Here is a 19,193-nt window from a genome sequence, read left to right on the forward strand (position 1 = left end):
CAAGAGCCACAATATCATAGTCCCATGTACTTATCCAAGCTCTCAGCTCATCACCCTTATTCCTGATACTACTTGCATTTAAGTAAATGCACTTTAGCCCATCCACCTTTCTACTTTTATACCCTGTACTCTGCTTCTCCTTCCTCAAAGCCTCTCTATATGTTAGATCTGACTTTTCCACATCCACTTCTTCCTCTGACCTACCCCTCTGCTTACCAACCCCCTCGCAAGCTAGTTTAAACCCTCCCGAAACACCCTAGCAAACCTGCCTGCAAGGATATCAGCCCCCTCGGGTTCAGGTGTAACCAGTCCTCTCTGTACAGGTCCCACCTTCCCCAAAAGAGTGATCCAAAAATCTAAAACCTTCCCTCCTGCACCAACTCCTCAGCCACGCATTCAACTGCCATCTCCTCTTATCCTTACCTTCACTATCGCGTGGCACTGGCAGCAATCCTGGGATTGCTACCCTTGAGGTCCTGTTCTTCAGCCTTCTGCCTAGCTCCTGAAACTCACTTTTCAGGACCTCATCCCTCTTCCTACCTATGTCGTTGGTACCAACATGTCCTACGACTTCTGGCTGTTCTCCTTCCTACTCAAGAATACTGTGGACCCGATCAGAGACATGCTGGACCCTGGCACCTGGGAGACAACATACCATCTGGGATTCATGCTCACTGCCACAAGCTCCCATCTGTTTCTCTGACTATTGAGTCCCCTATCACTACTACCTTCCTCTTCTCCTCTTTTCCCTTCTGAGCAGCAGGACCAGTCCCAGTGCCAGAGACCTGGCTTCTGCTGCTTGATCCCTGCAGGTCATCCCCCTCAACAGCTTCCAAAGCAGAAAACAGGGGAACAGCCTCCGGGGTTTTTCTGCTCTATCTGCCTGTTCCCTTTCTTTTTCTTTTTCTCTCCCCTGACAGTCACCCTTATCTGCTTACTGGACCCTAGAAGTACCTGCTCTGAGAGGGGTCACTCTCTCCTGATGCACCATATCTACATACCTCTCTCCCTCCTTGATGCTTCGCAGTGTTTGAAGCTGCAACTCCAGCTCATCAATTCTGAGATGAAGTTTCTCCAGCACTTGCTGTAGAAGTGATCACCGTGCACCTTAGCAGGGGCCACTAGCTCCCGCATCAAGCAGCTGCAGCGCACCACCATGTCCTCCATCTGAACTAATTCTTTCCCTACCTAATTTTATCCTACTTAAAATTTTTAACAATAACAGGTAAACCCTACCTTTACCTACCAGCTACCGACCCGCCTCACCCCTTTTCACCTAAGCCCGTTGAGCCTAAGCCCGATCACTCTGCTCCCTCACTCCGCTGCACGCTCCGAACGCTGCCAGTCTTGTTTTTAAATTATTTGCGTGCACACGCGCGCTACTGACTGACGTCACGCACCTGTGCAGTTACTCCCCGTTATCCCCAATCCGTTAGGGAAAAAAAACTTATCTGTTCGGAAATCCTCGGCTGATTCGCTCGCTCGTCTCTCGCTCCCGATCAAAAACGCCAAAGTACAGGAAGGAGATAGAGGCTTAGTGGCATAGTGTCATGAAAACAACCTGTCTCTCAATGTCAGCAAAACAAAAGGGCTGGTCATTGACTTCAGGAAGGGGGTGTTGCATATGCTCCTAATTACATCAACAATGCTGAGGTCAAGAGGGTTGAAGGGTTTAAGTCCTGAGGAGTGAACATCACCAATAGCCTGTCCTGGTCCAAACACAGACGCCACAGTCAAGAAAGCTCACCAGTGTCTCTACTTCCTCAGGAGGGTAAAAGAAATTTGTAATATCTCCTTTGACCCTCACCAACTTTTATAGATGCACCATAGAAAACATCCTATCCATTGCATCACGACTTGGTATGACAGCTTCTCTGCCCGGGACCACAAGAAACTGCAGGGAGTTGTTGATACAGGTTAGCATATCATGAAAACCAGCCTTGCCTCCATGAACTCTGTCTGCACTTCTTGCTGCCTCAGTAAAGCAGCCAGCATAATCCCACCTACCCCGGACATTCTCTCTTCTCCCCCCTCCCATCGGGCAGAAGATACAAAAGCCTGAAAGCATTTAACACCAGGCTGAAGGACAGCTTCTAATCCCTCTGTTATAAATCTATTGAATGGTTCCCTAGTACGATAAAATGGACTCTTGACCTCACAATTTACCTCATCATGGCCTTGCATCTTATTGTCTACCTGCACTGCATTTTCTCTGTAACTGTAACACTAGATTCTGCATTCTGTATTGCTTTTCCTTTGTACTACCTCAATGTACTGATGTGATGAACTGATCTGTATGGATGGCATGCAAAGCAAAGTTTTTCACTGGACTTTGGTAGCATGTGACAATAATAATCCAATTATCAATTTGCCCTTTCCCCATCTCTCCTTTCACCATCTCTCTCTCACACACACTCCGTATCATGCTTATTCTCCATTTTGCTCTACCTTTCTCTCCCTCTCACTTTCTCCTTTTTCCCTTCCTCTCTCGATCTGTGGCGTCTTTCTACATAACCCCAGCATTCAGGTCTGGACTCCTTACAGTGAGAAAAGTTTGATTGGTGCCAAAACAAACATCAGTAAACAGAAGGCAACTACTTAGCCTCAATAAGTAATGATATATTTTAACTGTCCTTAAAACATTTTAAAACATATTTCTAAAAATGGAGTAAGCTTTTCAAAGTCTGAAATAGCTTATTCAAAATAATTGGCTTGTATCAGTGGAAGGTTGTTGAACAATACTGGTTCAGTTAAAGACAGGTAGATAAGATATGATATCTTTACTAGTGTTCATCGAAACACAGTGAAATGCATACACGAAAGGGTAGTGTGGAATATCTCATCCTACTGTCTGTCATGGTTTATGTCTTGTGTACGCACCATGTACACACCGGATTGTCATGTCCCGTGTACACAGCAGACCATCATGAGTTGTGTACACACCAGACTGACCGTCATGTCCCATGTATATACCGGGCTGTCATGATTCACATCTGTGTACATCTATGTGAACTTGGACTATACTTTTCACCACTCTCACCTACCGCAGGTAGGGCCCAGTCTTCGCCTGGATATTGAACGACAAGAAACTCCAATACATTCTTGGAACCTTTCATTGCCACTGAATTATCTGAGTTCCTCTTAAAGCTGGAAGAGAGAGAAAGCATTGCACTGAAGGAGCGCTATGAAAGTGTCAGATCTCCTTGTGACATTGTCTTCTCTTTCTAACCACTGATCCATGTACTCCTGAATATAGCAATGTGAAACTGGGAGCACAACTAGGCAGTGGATCAGCCCTTTTCCACTGGGAAAACAGTGGCCACAATGAATGAGTCAAAACACCAGATGCACAGTTTCAAACAGCATGGAAATAAAACTGATGTATGGTCGATCTGAAACACACTCTGTTACCCTCTCTGCGAATGTGCCTGACCTGCTGAATGTTTGCCCAGTATATAAATAGGATAGAGTGAGAGAGCCTCAAACTAGAGAGCACAGGTTTAAGGTGAGAAAGGAGAAATTTAAAAGGACTTGGAGGCAGCTTTTTCACACAGATGGAGGTGGGTATATGGAATGAACTGTCAGAGGAAGTGGTAGAGATGGGTACAATTCCAACGCTTAAGAAATATTTGGACAGGTACGTGGGCAGGAAGGGTTTAGAGAGATTTGGGTCAAACGCAAGCGAATGGGGTTCGTGTAGATAGGCATCATGGTCAGCATAGATGAGGTGGGCCAAAGGGCCTGTTGCTGTGCTGTCCAATTCTACAATTTACTACTTGTTCTTACTTCAGATTCTCAGCGTCTGCACTGTCCTACTTCTAATGATGGTATTACGTGCTGGGCACAGTCATATAGACCATTGGCTGGGTTCTATGCCTCTGATCTCCTCTGCTCTCCGGCTCCTCGACCATGTGCTCACTCAGACTCAGTCCCACAGCCACGTGACCTTCCTCGATCTGTGTCTACGCCACCATCTTGTTCCACATGGCTTCCCCAATCACCACCTTGTGCCCATCCTGCCTTCTTTCTTTTGTCCACCTATTACTGCTCTGCTTTTCCCTCCTATATATTGGGCTTCCCCTTTTCCTATCTTCAGTCCTGACCTGAAACATTGACTGCCTGCTTTTCTCCACGGATGCTGCTTGGCCTGCTGAGTTCCTCCAGCATCACGGTATTTTTCTCTATGCATCAGCTGCTGTTCCTCTGTCTGACATTCACTCCAGCTCTAAACCATCACGCATTGACTCTAAACCCACTTTCTCATCAACTTCTCAGGTTCTACCACTCATACACACCAGGAGTGTCTTTGAAAAAGAAATTAGGAAGTCTGAGAGGGATTTTTGTATCTTCCTTAGCCACAGGTGAGATACCAGAAGGCTGGAGGGTGGCTAATTTTGTTAATTAATTTAAGAAGGGCTGCAAGGACAAGGCTGGGAACTGCAGGCTGGTGAGCCTAACATCAGTGGTGGGAAAGCTACCGGAAGGGATTCTGAGGGACAGTGTCTACCTGCATTTGGAAAGTCAAGTGTCGGTTAGTGTGGCTTTGTTTGTGGGAAATCATATCTCATGAATGAGTTTTTTGAAGATGTACTGAAAGATGTGCAGAGGGATCTTGGGGTCCAAGTCCATAGCTCCCTGATAGAGGCCATGCAAGTAGATAAGGTGGTAAAGAAGGTGTATGGCATGCTTGCCTTAATCGGTGGGGGCATAGAGTATAAGACTCAGGAAGTCATGTTGCAGCTGTATAGAACTTTGGTTAGGCTGCACTTGGGGTATTGTGTGCAGTTCTGGTTGCCCCATAACAGGAAGGCTTTTGAAAGGGTGAAGAAGACATTCACCAGGATGCTGCCTGGGTTAGAGGGCATATGCTATAAGGAGAGGTTGGACAAACTTGGGTTGTTCTCTCTGGAGCATCAGAGGATGAAGGGAGACCTGATAGAAGTTTATAAAATTATGAGGTGACCAAGAGAATTAACAAGGGTAGGGCAGGAGATGTTGTCAACGTGGACTTTAGCTAGGTTTTTGACAAGGTCCTGCACCATTAGCTGGTCCAGAAGATTAGATTACAGGGAATGTGCAGGGTAAGTTTTTTTTTTACACAGAGAGTGGAGGGTACCTGGAATGGGCTGGCAGGGGTAGTGGTGGAAGCAGATATGATAGAACCATTTAAGAGGCTGTTAGATAGACACATGAATATGCAGGGAATGGAGGGATATGGATCATGCACAGGCAGAGAGATTTGGCTTAATTCGGCATTGTGTTCAGTGCAGACGTAGTGGGCTGAAGGGCCTGTTCTATGTTCCTTACAAGATACAACAAGGCCATTTGGCTTATCAGGTCTATTCTATCTCTCAGAATTCCAAACAATCCCATCCCCCAATATTTTCTGGTAACTACTCTCACTCACATGCCCATTAACTCTACGATTCTCCTCCCACTCACCTACAGGGGGACAATTTACAGTAGCCAATTAACCTACCAGTCTACATGTCTTTGGGATGTGGGAGGAAACCAGAGCACCTTGAAGACACCCATGTGGTACAGGGAAAACTCCACACACACAGCACCAGGGTTCACCACCAGAGCTGTGAGGCCATGGCTCTACCTGCTGCACCACTGTGCCACGTTCAAAGTTTAGCAGGATAACAGGGTTAGTAAAGATGTCTTCAAAGCACACAGGAAGATGGGAAGCCCAAATGTGGGTGATTGAGAATACAGCAACTGGGAAGTGTGGAGAAAGCAGAGTAGGACACAAGTTTATTCAAGCATGGGCTGTACCACAATTGAACCTGAACCGTGACAGTTAGTTACAACTAACAGTAAGTCGTGGTCAGTGATGACACCCTCAGCATAGCATGCCCACATTACTAGAGGTGATCAAAGTGAGATTCTAACAGGAATGGAAAGAAGACAGTGTTCCAGTTGGCCGTGACTCAGTGAGCTGACTTACGTTGGCCTGTGATAAGGGAGTACTGAGCAGTGATGTACGTGCAACCTCTTACTACAACAAGAGAAGTCTTCTCACCGAGTTATGATGGGATCCATTGCAAAGTTAGGTCCAAAACAGAGCAGACTCCCTCTTCCAGTCAACCCAGTCCTTCCCACTGGATTCCTGAAACAGTTACAGAAAGTTAGGACAATGATGACCGGAACGTCCCCTCATAGTGCGGGCCAGACTTACACAAGGTCCTGACAATATTGGGGCAGGGACAAATGCCCACACAATGGGTAATGCAGCTGTGCCTGGCTATTCTGAGGGATGTGCTGGCCATAGGAATGCACAAGTGGGGCCAAGGGTTCCAGGCTTCTTAATTACATGGACATTGGCTAATTTGGAGCAGACATCCTGAAAACAGGAAGATGAAGAGCTCTGACAAAGTAAACAAAGAATAATAATCTTCTTGGAGTATGGGGGGCAGTAACCAGAGAGGAGATGAGCCAAAGCCTTTCTACACAGCAAACTGACCTGCAGCACACTGGCCAAAAAGATAGAATAGGTGAACAGAAAGTGAGAGAAATGGTGGGAGTAGGAAAGGCACAGAGGGTTACCTGAATGTGGAAACTCTTACAGCTGTAGGTCCACAGGTAGCCTCCAGCCCAATGACATCAACATCGAATGTTCCAATTGCAGGTGGGGTGGAAAGTGAGGTATATGTTTACCTGTACATGCATACATCCACACCAGCATTCCTAAGTTACATAGAACAGGACCTTCAGCCCACCATGTCTGTGCCAACCATGATGCCAATTTAAATTAATCCCATCTGCCTGGAAGGGTCAACATCCCTCCATTCCCTGGCTGCTGATGTGTCTGTCTAAGTCCCTCTTCAATGCCCAGTACTGCAGCTGTGATGTTATCACAAGTAAGTCAATGTGTAATTTTGGAAAGGGTTTCCTGATTTCAGAAAGTAACTGTGAATATATCTTGTGCCGTGGCGGGCACAGACATGGTGGACTGAAGGTCCTGTTCCTGTGCAGTACTGTTCCATGTCCCATGTGCCACTAACAAACCAAACCAGAAGTGGGAGTGGCAACATTTATAATCTGGAGCTAATATGATGAAAACAATTTACAGGAAAGATACGTCAATGGGATCAGAGTTGTCATCCAGTCCACTGTCCTGGGAGCTTTCTTTTAGATGAGGTTTGCTGAAAAAGAGAAGAACACTGTAAGGCCCTGGACATGCATCTGGAAAAGCAGAACTATGTTACACTGAAGACAGGGAAGGAAGTGGGAGTGGGTGATCCCTGTGACATCTGGCATGCTTGAGGTTACAGTGGGGAGCAACGTGAAAGTGATTTCTGTCCCTCGTCACAGCTAAATGACTCCAGCTCAGAGAACAGCTCTGGAAGGCAAGCAGTCCGTGGCTCGCCTCATACGTCACATTGGACAGGCAGCGATTACGGACAACTTACAGAGAGCGGACCATCTCACTCTGATCTGTCCTCAGCAGACATAAGCCCTGGCCAACACTGAATGCCAGGACCAACATGGGTTAATCTCCTTCTTCACACAATGGGACTGAGGATAAAAAGGGAAGGACTGGATTGGCTGGATCAAGAATCGAACTGCACTGCACACTTTGGCTTCTTCCACTTTTAGCAACATGATGGGTGGCCTGATAAGGGGGGCTCACTGTCCCACAGGGAGAGGAACACCTTCACACCAATCCCCTCCCATGTGGATAGTGAGGGTGCCCCTGAGGTTCAGAAGGCTGGGGACCTCCCTGGAGCTGCCTCTCACTCTGCTTCTGGGTTGGTGTCCTGGGGGAGGAGGATGAGGAGGTTGAAGCGTGTGAAGGCCAGGTCCTCCATTCTGACACCAATGTCCGGGAGTTGGTTGACCTACAGGGGATGTGTGTCGTTTTCTCTCCCCGGTACATAGTTCTCCACATTCTGGGTCTGTGGGTGGAGGCACAGTAAGGGAGGGTTGTCCCTCTCTGCCTCAGGACCGGGCATTGTCTGGATTTCCAGGGCTGGGAATGGTGGGGCTGGCCTCTGGTCCGAGACCGGAGGAGGGGAAGGATTCTGTCCCATTGCCGCCAGCGGTCCCTAATTCCCAAAAGGTGCCCAGGGAGATTCCCCGCCATGGATCCTGGAAGTGGGATCGTGGCAGAGGTGTGGTCAAACAGTGTGGCTGAGAAGCCCACTGCTCAGTGGGAGTGCACCGAGGAGGACTGAGACTTGGTGTAGGACACAGGAGAGGGGTGCGTCAGGGAGGTTCCATGTCCGGCCACTCCAAATGTGTGGAGCCATTTCTGAGTCTTCTTCAGAGGATGTCAACAGTTTGCCTCGGCATGGGTCGGGCATGAAGGTTCTCCTCTCGGCTTATGTCGTCACTGTGAACCTCGTGGCCACAGATTCTGTTGACCCGTGGTGGGTGTGCCATTCTCTTCAGCCATGTCCTCTGCAATGTTCCAGACTCTTGGCACAGATTCTTTTCTGGAGAAAATGAGACTCCGCGTGGAGTATCGCACAACTCCGCCATCTGGGAGTCTACCTGAGCCCTAATGAGAAGGTCTGGCTAGTAAACTGGCAGGAAGTGGAGGTGAGAATCATCACCCAGGTAGGGCGTTGGACTGGACAGTTCTAAGTGCTATGTGACAAGGGCCAAACGCTGGTCAGAAAACCAACCAATGACCTCCAGTGGTACTGTTGGTCACTTTGGTCCCGCCTCCACCTTTGCCACCAAGATTCAGAAGAAGCCAGTGGACTTTTTCTGGGGCGAGAAGAAGCACTGGGTCCCTGATTGAGGAGGGCAGTATTTGCTGGTATCTGTCTGAACCCATGTGGTGACATTCTTTTCAGTTGCGATCAATATGTGTCTCTGCCTTCATACCTGCAGAGATACCTGTAGGTAGATACATGCCAGATATGTCCCTAGATATGCTAGATACCTCTGACTAGATACCTCCCAGATAAGTGTGTGCTGACAATGTATTCCTTCCTCCAGGGACACTTCCTTCAGGACAAGTGGTAAGCATCAGCCGTGCTGCTCCATGGGAGATGCCCATCTTGTACTGGGACCTTCTCAGAATCTGGGAGATGGTCGCCTCCTATCAGCGTGCTTCCCCACTGGTGGAGGGAGGTGACCAGATGAAGGGATGAATCAGACAGTGAAAGAGCGAACTGCTTATCAGACTCAGGCCCTGAACCCCTCATTCGGAGCTTGTCCCACACAACAGGAGGCGTCTCTTGCAAGGCCCCTCCATACTGTTCCATATTGCACAGAGGTGTTTCCTGCATGAGCTGCTCCTACACACCCTCCACTTCCCACATACAATAGCTTTTAAGCGGGTTCCTGGACTCCCAGGCAGCCTGATATTTCTGTGGTCTGGAAGAGTCCATGTTCCACATGTATGTGGAGTGCAAGAGGTTGCAGCCCCTATCTGAGTGTTTGAAGGGGCTACTTCTTGCATTCTGGTTACATTTCAGCCCCACTCTCCTGATCCTTGGGCACCTGGTGTGTTGGGGAGGGGAAGGGGCCAGTAAATTGATCAGGAGACCTCCTCGTTGGTCTGCTCCAAGACCTAGCCAAGGTGGCCATCTTGGTAGCAGGCTGTTGGGAGTTCCGTCTGATATAGTGAGAGTGAGAGAGTGTGTGTGAGAGAGAGAGAGAGAGAGAGAGAGAGAGTGTGTGAGAGAGTGAGAGAGAGAGAGAGAGAGAGAGAAGGCGGTGTCTATAGGGAGGGTGGAGACCCTGTGGGATTGATGGCACGATGGGGACTGAAATGCATCTGGACAAGGAGGGGAATGTTTCGATTTAACTGCTTTCCCATTCATGTTTAAATAAAGTTATTGTACACAAAAACAAACAAGAACACAAAATGAGAGCCTGGAGATAAAGGCAGAACAAATCCAGGTTAGGTGCAGAGTACAACTCCCTCAAAGGGTTAGGTGAAGACAACCTCTTCTCGTTTGTCTTTGCCTGACTGTCAACCACAAATCCTAAGGGCAGTCATGACCTTCATAGTCTACCATCCAATCTACCATCCAATCCCTTGACAACCCATGATGAGATTGGTAACCCTGAGCTGAACTGGCCTACTTCCGTGCCTGTCCTGCTGAGGGACATTCCTGGTTGAAACAATATCTCCCAGGATGTTTCTGTGCATCCATAACAATAATCCACAGGAGAAATTACATTCAGTGCCACCTTACCTTGTTGGCCAATTGCCATCTGGTGCTTTTGCTGTGTAAGAAGGCGGCTTGTACTCAGCAAATTTAACCTAGAAAAGGAATTCATGAAATGATCAGGGAATTTCCAAAATTATAAGTAATGCTGCCAGGATTGAATTGAGGGTTGAGATTTGATCCCTCAGTTATCTCCTTAGGGAGCACCTACAGATCAGAGAACAGTGCAGCACGGAACAGGCCCTTCAGCCCACCATGTCTGTGCCAACCGTAACGCCAATTTAAACTAATCCCATCTGCCTGCACATGGTCCATATCCCTCCATTCTCTGCCTGTTCATGTGTCTGTCTAAATGCCTCTTAAACATTGCCATTGTATCTGCCTCCACCACCTCTCCTGGCAGCGCATTCCAGGCACCCACCACTCTCTGTGTACAAAACACTTACCCCATACATCTCCTTCAAACTTTCCTCCTCTCACCTTAAACGGATGCCCTCTAGTATTAGACATTTCAACCCTAGGGAAAAGATACTGGCTGTATACCTATGCCTCTCATAATCTTATAAACTTCTATCAGGTCTCCCCTCAGCTTCCGACACTCCAGAGAAAATAACCCAAGTTTGTCTAACCTTTCTTTATAGCTCACACCCTCTAATCCAGGCAACATTCTGGCAAAACTCACAGATGGTGCCTGACCTGCAGAGTATTTCCAGCGTTCCCCATTTCTATTTTCAAATCATTCAGATAAAGCAAGTGCAATGCCTGGAAACAGGGACGAAAGTGGTCTAAATCCCAGGCCCTTTCCTTACCTGCCAAGGGACCATCTCATCAGGCACAGGGAAGCGTTCAATGTTGCTGTCCGGATAGATCAAGCTGCGGGCTTTAATGTGGTACAGGGGCTTCAAATCCCTCTCTTCACCAGCAGCTTCTTCCTCTCTGTTTCTACCATCAGAAATTACTGCATCGGAAGTAGGCAACATCGAACAAGATCAGGAGTGTGGCAGGAAGGTTAGCACCCAGGAGGTCACCCAACCCATTGTGTCCATGACAGTCAATAAGGAACTTGTTCCTCCTCCCCCGCATCCCCCCAATTCCCTGAAGATCACAATCGTTCAAGTACACAACCAAGCATGTTTAAATATGTTTGGGGATTCTTCCCCCACCACCCTCAACAGGCAGTCAGTTCTGGATTCCCACTGGGTGAAAAAAATCCACCTCCTTTCTCCAGTCTTTCTACCTATGACTACAAATCTCTACCCTCTGGTTTTTAGGGAAATAGCTCCTTGCTGTTTATTCTATCTGGGTCCATCATAATTGTATGCACCTCAACTTAATCTTCCCTCAGTCTTCTTTGTTCCAAAGAAAACAACCCCCGTCCCCTGCCTCTCCAATTTTACCCCCTAATTACAACGTTCCAGCCCAGGGAAACTTCCTGGTGAATCTCCTCTGCACCCTCTCCAGGGAATCACAATGCTCCTGTAATGTGGTGTCCTGAACTCAAGCTGTGGCTCTGCTCTGGTGTCCTAGTCCCTGGCGAGCAAGGGAGAGCATCCCATGTCTTTCCAACCAGCTTACCGACCAGCCCTGCTACTTCTTGATCTGTGGACATTCACTCCATGATCCCTTGCTGCAATATTTCCCATTTATTGTGTTCTCCTGCCTTCTTCACCCTCTTGCTTCTCAGGATTAAATCCTCTTTGTCACTCTTCTGCCCAGCTGACCAGAACATCTGTATCTTCCTCCTTACTGTCAACAATCTGCAGTGTCCTTTATTTTGCTCCTTGCATTTAAATTGGAATCATTAACATATATTACAGAAGCAAAGGCCCAAGTATTGAGCTCCCTGGAGCCTTGCTGGGAACAAACTTCCAGTTACAACGCACCGACATAGGACGTACAACAGTACAGCACATCACCAGGCCATTCAACCACGATATCTGTGTCGACCATGATGCCAATCTAACTAACCCCATTTTGCTGCACAGGCTCCACATCACTCAATTCCCTGCCTGTTCATGTGTCTGTCCAAAGGCTTCTTAAGCTTTGATACAGTTTCTGCTTCTGCTGCCTCCCCTGAAAGCGCATCCCAGGCACCTATCACTCTCAGTATAAAAAAAACTTGCCTCACAAGCTTTCCCCCCTCACAAACTTATGCCCTCTGGTATTTGACATTTCTACCTGGGGAAAAGACTCTATCAACCCTATCTATTACACTGATAATTTTATAAACTTCTACCATGTCTCCCTTCAGCCCCCGACACTCCAGAGAAAACAGTCCAAGTTTGTCTCCCCTTACAGCTCATACACCCTGACCCAGTCAACATTTTCTGCAAAGCCTCCACATTCTTCCTGTAATGTGGTGACCAGAATCGCACACAATACTTCAAGTGTGGCCTAACCAAAGTTTTATATAGCAGCAACATGACATTCCAGCTTTTACACTCAACACCCCGACCGATGAAGGCAAGCATTCTGTACACCTTCTTTACCGCTCTGTCCACCTGTGTCACCACTTTCAGCAAGCTCTGGGCATGCTCCCCCAGATCCCACTGTACATCAATGCTCCTAATGGTCCTGACTACCTGGCATGGCTTAGATTAAACATCTTCAGATGTGCTCTTTCCTGTCTCTGGGGAGCTGAGCAGAATACGTACCAAGTGCTGGTGCACTGTCCCGAGGCCCAAAATCCTTGTTCATCAGAGCGTTCATGATCCAGTTTAAGGCCCGCATACTCTGCAGCATCTACAGAAGCAAAAGGTAAGGATCTCTGAGTAGAGCCGTTGTTTAACAATGAGTAGGCAGCAGGTTCCTGTGGTGGGATGGTGGGTTTCCAAAATCCAGACTCAATGGGACCTGCAACATCAACAGGGGGACACCCAGGGCTGCACTTCCACAGTGGGTTTGGATCAGGTTTTACAGATGGGGGGTGGACGGAGGGCAGGAAGGAACTCCTCAGCAAGCTACCCCAGCCTGCTCAGTGGATCCGAGTGCAGGAACACACATACTGCTGGGGAGAACTGGGTCTGGAGAATATTCAGACCATTCCCCCCACAGTATGGGGAAAGCTCGGAGCTGTTACCCCATTTCCAGCCCACTGCTGGCTCGGTTCATGACTGGGATCGGGGCTGAGACAAATTTTGGTGATGACTGGTGGATCAGGCTCGAGAGGCTGGGGACCGAACAGGTTGGTTTGGCTCCCACCTCCTGTCCTACTGAAAGTGAGGCCCAGTGCCTCTCAGCCTCTCCCTCTGGGACATTGGGTGGTGATGTTAGGGGACATGATGGATGTCCCTCTACACTGCCAGCAGCTGTGCTCTCACCCCAACCGTCTTCCTCCTGTGTCTCCCTGGGATCTACCTGTGCCTTCAGGTGATTGATGTTCTTTTCCACTGCATCAAATTTGTTGCTCTCTCTGTTCACATCCAGCACCTCCGCAATCATCTCCACCCTGAAAAACACGATTGGACAGAAGCTCAGGGAACTGCTCCACAGCTAAAGAGACCATGGTTTGGTCCTCAGCAGGTCAGGCAGCATCTGTGGATGGCCAACGGTTCGGGTTGAGTGTGGAGAGGGGAGAAAGAAGTGAGGCAGAAGGGCGAGAGAGAGGCTGGTAGGTGATAGGTGGAACAAGGTGAGGGGGAAGTGGTGAATGGATGGAACAAGGAGGGGGAGGGTCATGAGTCTGGGTAATGAGGGAGTGAGGTATGGAAAAGGTGAGCAATGGGAGAGAGAACCTGGCTGGACCAGTGGGCCGAAGGGAGTGGGATAGGGGAAGTGGGTTACCTGACGTTGCAAAATTCAGTGTTCCTGCCACGAGGCAGGAGTGTGCAGAAGTGGGCTCTGGTAGTGGTGGTGGCAGCAGTGAGGGTTGGGGGGGGGGGGTGGTGGCAGTGGGGTGCGGCAGGGAGTAGTGTTTGAAACATGTGTACTCACTTTTCCAAGGTGCACATGACCTGCTCATTTAGACTCTGGCTCTGGCTCTGTTTTTGCTTGACGAGGTAATTCTCTTTAATTATAGCCTCCCATGTTAAAATCTCAGCTTCCTCTTTCTCATCCAGTTGTTTTTCTGCAAAAGATGGGTGCAGCACAACAGTAAATAACAACGGGTCCTGGAGAACTAAAACACAACAGTAAATGCTGCAGCATTTACTACATGCTAAATGCTGCAAGAGAACAAGAGTTAAGCCCCCATGTCAGATTGATGCCATTTCATCAGATGTACTGTTACCTATTTGTAGAAGTCCTGATGAAAGGTTTGCAACATGAAACGTTACCTCTGTTTCTCCCTCTACAGACACTGCCTGACCTGCTGGGTGTTTCCAGCATTCTCTGTTCTTTACCCCTGTATTCTTTCATTTTTGATTATGTTGGTGCCTTTTGGAAGGTCACACTGAGCATGTAGGCTGCATCTTCTTCATCAAGTGTTATTGAGTTATAGAGTAATACAGGAGACAAACAGGCCCTTCGGCCCAACTCATCCATGCTGACCAAGGTGTCTACCTGAGCTACTCCCATTTTGGCCCATATCCCTTTAAACCTTTCTTGTCTATGTACCTATCTAAATGTCATGTAAATGTTATATATGTACCTGCCTCTTCGACTACCTCTGGCAGCTCGTTCCATATACCCAGCACCCTCTGTGTGGAAAAACTTGCCTGTACATCCCCTTTAAATCTTTGCCCTCTTACCTTAAACCCTCTAGTTTTAGGCTTCCCTACCCTGGGAAAAAAACTGAGGATTCACCTTATCTATGTCCCTCATAATTTTATAAACTACTATGAGGTCACCCCTCAGCCTACTTCACTCCAGGGTCATCAAAGAACTCTTGTCAAGCTAATGAAGACTTTTTTTTACATTAAACAAATCTACGCTGCAAATTTCCTAATCAACCTATATTTGTACAAGTAACAGCTACTTCCCTCCAACCATTCGGTTATTGAACCAAACTGCACAACCCTAATTACTACCTCAGTATAGCAATACTATGGCCACTTTGCACTACAATGGACTGTTTTTTTTGTTCTAATTGTGGTCTTTCATATATAATTTTGCATAATTTATGTTTTTCTTGTGAATGTCGTGTATCTGATGCCATGTGCCGGTGATGCTGCTGCAAGTAAGTTTTTCATTTCACCTGTGCATACGTGTACTTGTGCATATGGCAATAAATTTGACTTTGACTTTTTTTTGTGTCAGGAACTATTTTTCCCCGGCACCAAGGTTAAACTGACTGCTCTGTAATCACTGGGTTTATCTCTGCACACTTTTTGAATAAGGAGATTATATGAGCGGTTTTCCATCCCTCAGGTAGCACCCCTGATCTGTCGATATTTGGAAGATTATGGCCAAGGCCCGCGTGATTTTCTGTCTACTTCCCTCCCCTGGTAATACATTCCAGGTGGAGCAGGCAATTTTATGTCCTGTTGGTCTACCCAGCACCTATTCTTTGTCAGCTACACTTTCCTTTCCTTTGCTTGGGAGATCATCTTTAGAAACCTTCTCCATTCTTCCCAGCATGGTGGATTATTCCCAGTGAAAAAGGCAATGTCGGAAGAGACTTACTGAACTTCTTGTGCTTCTGTTTTGATTTCCTGCAGGTTGCACACTCAATTAAGACGAATAAGTGACTAAAAATGATAAAGGGAGGAGGTGCTGGTGGACGGGTGTAGTACTCCTCGATCAGCGAGTACCTCTGGAACTTCCAGATCTTATCTGTATTTTCTTGGATTAGTTGAAAGGTATAGCTGAGGAGAGAATGACCAGAGAGTGGGCAGATGTGAGTGCAGGTCTTTGATGTCTTCCAATCTCCCAATATCACAGGAGCTTGGCTGGTTGAAGCTAAGTAAATCTAAAAACAAATGCCCCATTCCCCTGAGGGTCAGTTTCGGAGGTCCAACATCCAACATAGAACAGTACAGCACAGGACACCCCCTTTGGCCCATAATGTTGTGCCAAACTAATTAAACCAATGACTTCTAACTAATCTAATCCCTCTTCCCTGCACATTAACCATATCCCTCCCTTCTCTGTATATTCATGTGCCTATCCAAGAGTCTCTTAAGTGCTCCTGTGCTATCTGCCGCTACCGCTACCCCAAGCAGCGTATTCCATATACCACAACATATACTATTTTCTAATACAAAAATGGGCCTTTTACGTCCTTGCTGTTGTTTCTCCATTAAAAACATTTCCACTCTCCGCCTCAATCTCCAACCTCCCTCAACTTGCCCTATATCCTGCCCAATCACCATACCCTTTCATATCCCCCTCATAGTGGCAAAGCTTAAGTCAGCCAACTAACTCACGTGATGGCCATCCATGCTTGAACAATCTCCACATGAGGCCCACCACTGCTCACAGTTTTCCTGGCTCAGATTCCTACTGAAATTAACCCTCCTCTGCTTCAGATTCCATGCTCCTCCCAATTTCCCACACCGTCCTGAACCCACTGAGGATGGGGTCACTTACTTGAACATTGCAATCAGCAGGTTGAGCAGCAGGATGTTGGTGAAGAGCAGGTAGAGACAGAGCAGGATGATGGTCAGCCACTCGGGGAAGATGGGTTCGTCCATGCTGTTATGTTCAACACACTTTGGCTGGTAGGGGTCAGTGCCATTCACGCTGCATTGACTGAGGTCAAAGCCTGAATCTTTTGTTTTGAGGGTAAGCAAAGTATTTACCAGAGTTAGTTGATAATTGTAATCTGCACATTCACAAAAAATTGCAATCACTTTCTTGCATCCCTTTATCTATCGTTCCCATTTAAAAGCAAATGTTTGTGTTTTCATAGAATCTGGAAAAGTCACGATGATTTTGCAGGTCTTCAGGTTCCTGTTCAGAGAGGCGGGCAGGGAGTGAACTAAAGTGAAAGGCAACAGGAAGCTCAGGTTAGGCATTTGAATTGAATGGGAGTTTTCTGGAAAGTGATCACCCAAAGGGAACTTGGTTTCTCCAGTGTAGAGGAGACCATAGTGAGAACACAGAGTACGGTTCACTAGATTGGAAGAGTGGTAAGTGACTTACTGCTTCACCTGTAGGGATTGTTTAGCTCCCTGGCTGGCGGAAAGGGACGAGGTGAGGTCTGCGGCTGGATGGGAAGGTGCCATGAGAAGGGGAGTGGGTGATGATGGAGATGGAGTCATGGGCCTTTCAGAGTGCTGAAAAGGGGGAGGGGGTGCGTGGGGTAGCTGTGTCTGGTGGTGGAAATTGTGGAAATTATATGTCGAATGTGAATCTGATGAGATGGAAGATGAGGACAAGGGAACCCTAACTCTGTTCCGGGGGTGGGGGTGGGACAGAGGTGGTGAGAGCAGACATGATTGAGAGACCCATCAACTACAGTCATGGAGAAAGAAATCATCTGAATCGTCTGCATGGAAAGGAAGGAGTCAGAGAAACTGGGAGAATGGAATGGAATCCTTACAGGATGTAGGTGGGAAGAGATGATGATGACTGTGGGAGTCTATGGGCTTGTAATGGATGTACCCTGGGATGGAGATCGAGGATTTGGGAAAAGGAAAGGAAGAGTCAGAAATGGACTATTTAAAAGACAGAGCACCATGGAAGTTAGCAATAAAGATGCTGAGCCTTTTGAGAACAGGAAGCAACACTGATAGAGACATCAGTGAACAGAGATAAAGGTGAGGAGGGGGGTGGTGGGTAGAAGTGGCTCCAAACAATGTCACAGAGGTACAGGCATCGCTTGGACCAATGCAGGATCCATAACCACACCTTTGATTTGGAACAAGTGCGTGGAGTTAAAAGAGAAGTGGTGGTGGGAGGGGTAACCAGTTACGTCTGTCTGTCTCCTATCAGCCATTCTCTTCACTCTCGTCACCAACCAACCCAGAAACTTATTTCATTTCACTTTTAAAAATGCCCTTTGACCTGGAATGCTAACCCTGCTTCCCTCGTTACACATGCTGTCTGATGTGCTTACAGCATTTAGTTTTTTTTCCCCCTAATTCCCAACATCTGCAGCATTCTGCTTCTGAACCACTGAGCTGACAGGTTGATTATCCAACTATATCTAGCCAAGGACACCACCCTCATGTGTTAGCCATGACTAAGTGTTATACATGCCTCTGAGGCATTAACACCATGGGCTCATGCATTTGAGCACCAAGTTGAGTTGGTCACTATCAATGGTGCGTTATTGTGTTTGCTTTGGGTGGGGTGGCAGCATCTCCCTGTCTGCTCCCTCAGCTGGATGCAGAAGGTACCTTGGGAATATCAAACAAGAGTGGGAAGTTCTCCCTGATGCCTTCTGCAGTGTCTCTAAACCAGGTTATCTGAGAATGACACTTTGGCATTTGTGGGTGCAAATTCATCACATTATAACATGGAGGCAAATCCCTTTGGCCATGTCCTGGGTTGTGAAAGGGGATACACAAATGAGCAAGACTTTTCTTTGAGCAGGTGACCTCAACCATTGAATTGAAGAGTGAGCTTACAGCTGATGTCATTTGGGATATCTCCAAAGAGCATCAAGTAAGGCTTGTAGACAACCCCTTGGAATATCCAGTTTAGCCGTTTCTCATTGTGAATAAGGATGGCGTGATTAGCTACACCATAGGCCACTATCGTCACCGCCAGCAGGAACAGAAAGAAGAAGATGTCCTTTATCTGTAGAAAGAAAAGACTCATAGGATTTCCATGAACACACCCTGGGTCATTTTCAGCATTATAACTAGGTGCCAAGGCATCTGTGAGGTCCCCAAGATGGATCTTGAACAAGTCAGTCAAAGATATAATTACTATTCCTCTAATAAATGAAACCAGACCACACTTGGAGTATTATGTGCAGCATTGGTCGCCTTACCCTGGAAAGAATATATCTGCCCTCGGGAGAGAGCGGTAAGCGTGCACCTGACTGATTCCTGGAATGGGGAACTATTGTATGAGGAGACCGTCAGTCAACCAGGTCTGTATTCACTGGAGCTTAGAAGAATGAGTGGGGATCTCATAGAAACACAGAAAAACTACAGCACAATTCAGGCCCTTCGGCCCACAAAGCTGTGCCGAACATGTCCCTACCCTAGAAATTACTAGGCTTACCCA

General features: G+C 47.3%; 1 protein-coding gene across 9 annotated transcripts in view; it reads right to left on the reverse strand.

The window, feature by feature from the left end:
• trpm2 (transient receptor potential cation channel, subfamily M, member 2) overlaps nt 1–19,193 on the reverse strand; it is a 247,332-nt gene that overhangs the window by 17,960 nt on the left and 210,179 nt on the right. For 5 of the 9 annotated variants that reach the window (XM_052043091.1, XM_052043168.1, XM_052043247.1 and 2 more), the window contains 11 exons: nt 18,587–18,758; nt 16,602–16,782; nt 15,696–15,877; nt 14,067–14,199; nt 13,491–13,581; nt 12,788–12,875; nt 10,943–11,091; nt 10,161–10,228; nt 7,074–7,148; nt 6,026–6,112; nt 3,045–3,147 (listed from right to left, as the gene is read on the reverse strand). In XM_052043091.1, coding sequence (XP_051899051.1) covers nt 3,045–3,147; nt 6,026–6,112; nt 7,074–7,148; nt 10,161–10,228; nt 10,943–11,091; nt 12,788–12,875; nt 13,491–13,581; nt 14,067–14,199; nt 15,696–15,877; nt 16,602–16,782; nt 18,587–18,758 — 1,329 coding nt within the window. Of the gene's footprint in view, nt 1–1,400; nt 1,487–3,040; nt 3,148–6,025; nt 6,113–6,549; nt 7,149–8,910; nt 9,075–10,160; nt 10,229–10,942; nt 11,092–12,787; nt 12,876–13,490; nt 13,582–14,066; nt 14,200–15,695; nt 15,878–16,601; nt 16,783–18,586; nt 18,759–19,193 lie in introns of those variants that run through there. The other 4 variants (XR_007958583.1, XR_007958602.1, XR_007958558.1 and 1 more) reach the window with 4 other exon arrangements.

The sequence above is a fragment of the Pristis pectinata genome, chromosome 1 (genome assembly GCF_009764475.1).
Source record: "Pristis pectinata isolate sPriPec2 chromosome 1, sPriPec2.1.pri, whole genome shotgun sequence".
Taxonomy (NCBI): Eukaryota; Metazoa; Chordata; class Chondrichthyes; order Rhinopristiformes; family Pristidae; genus Pristis; species Pristis pectinata.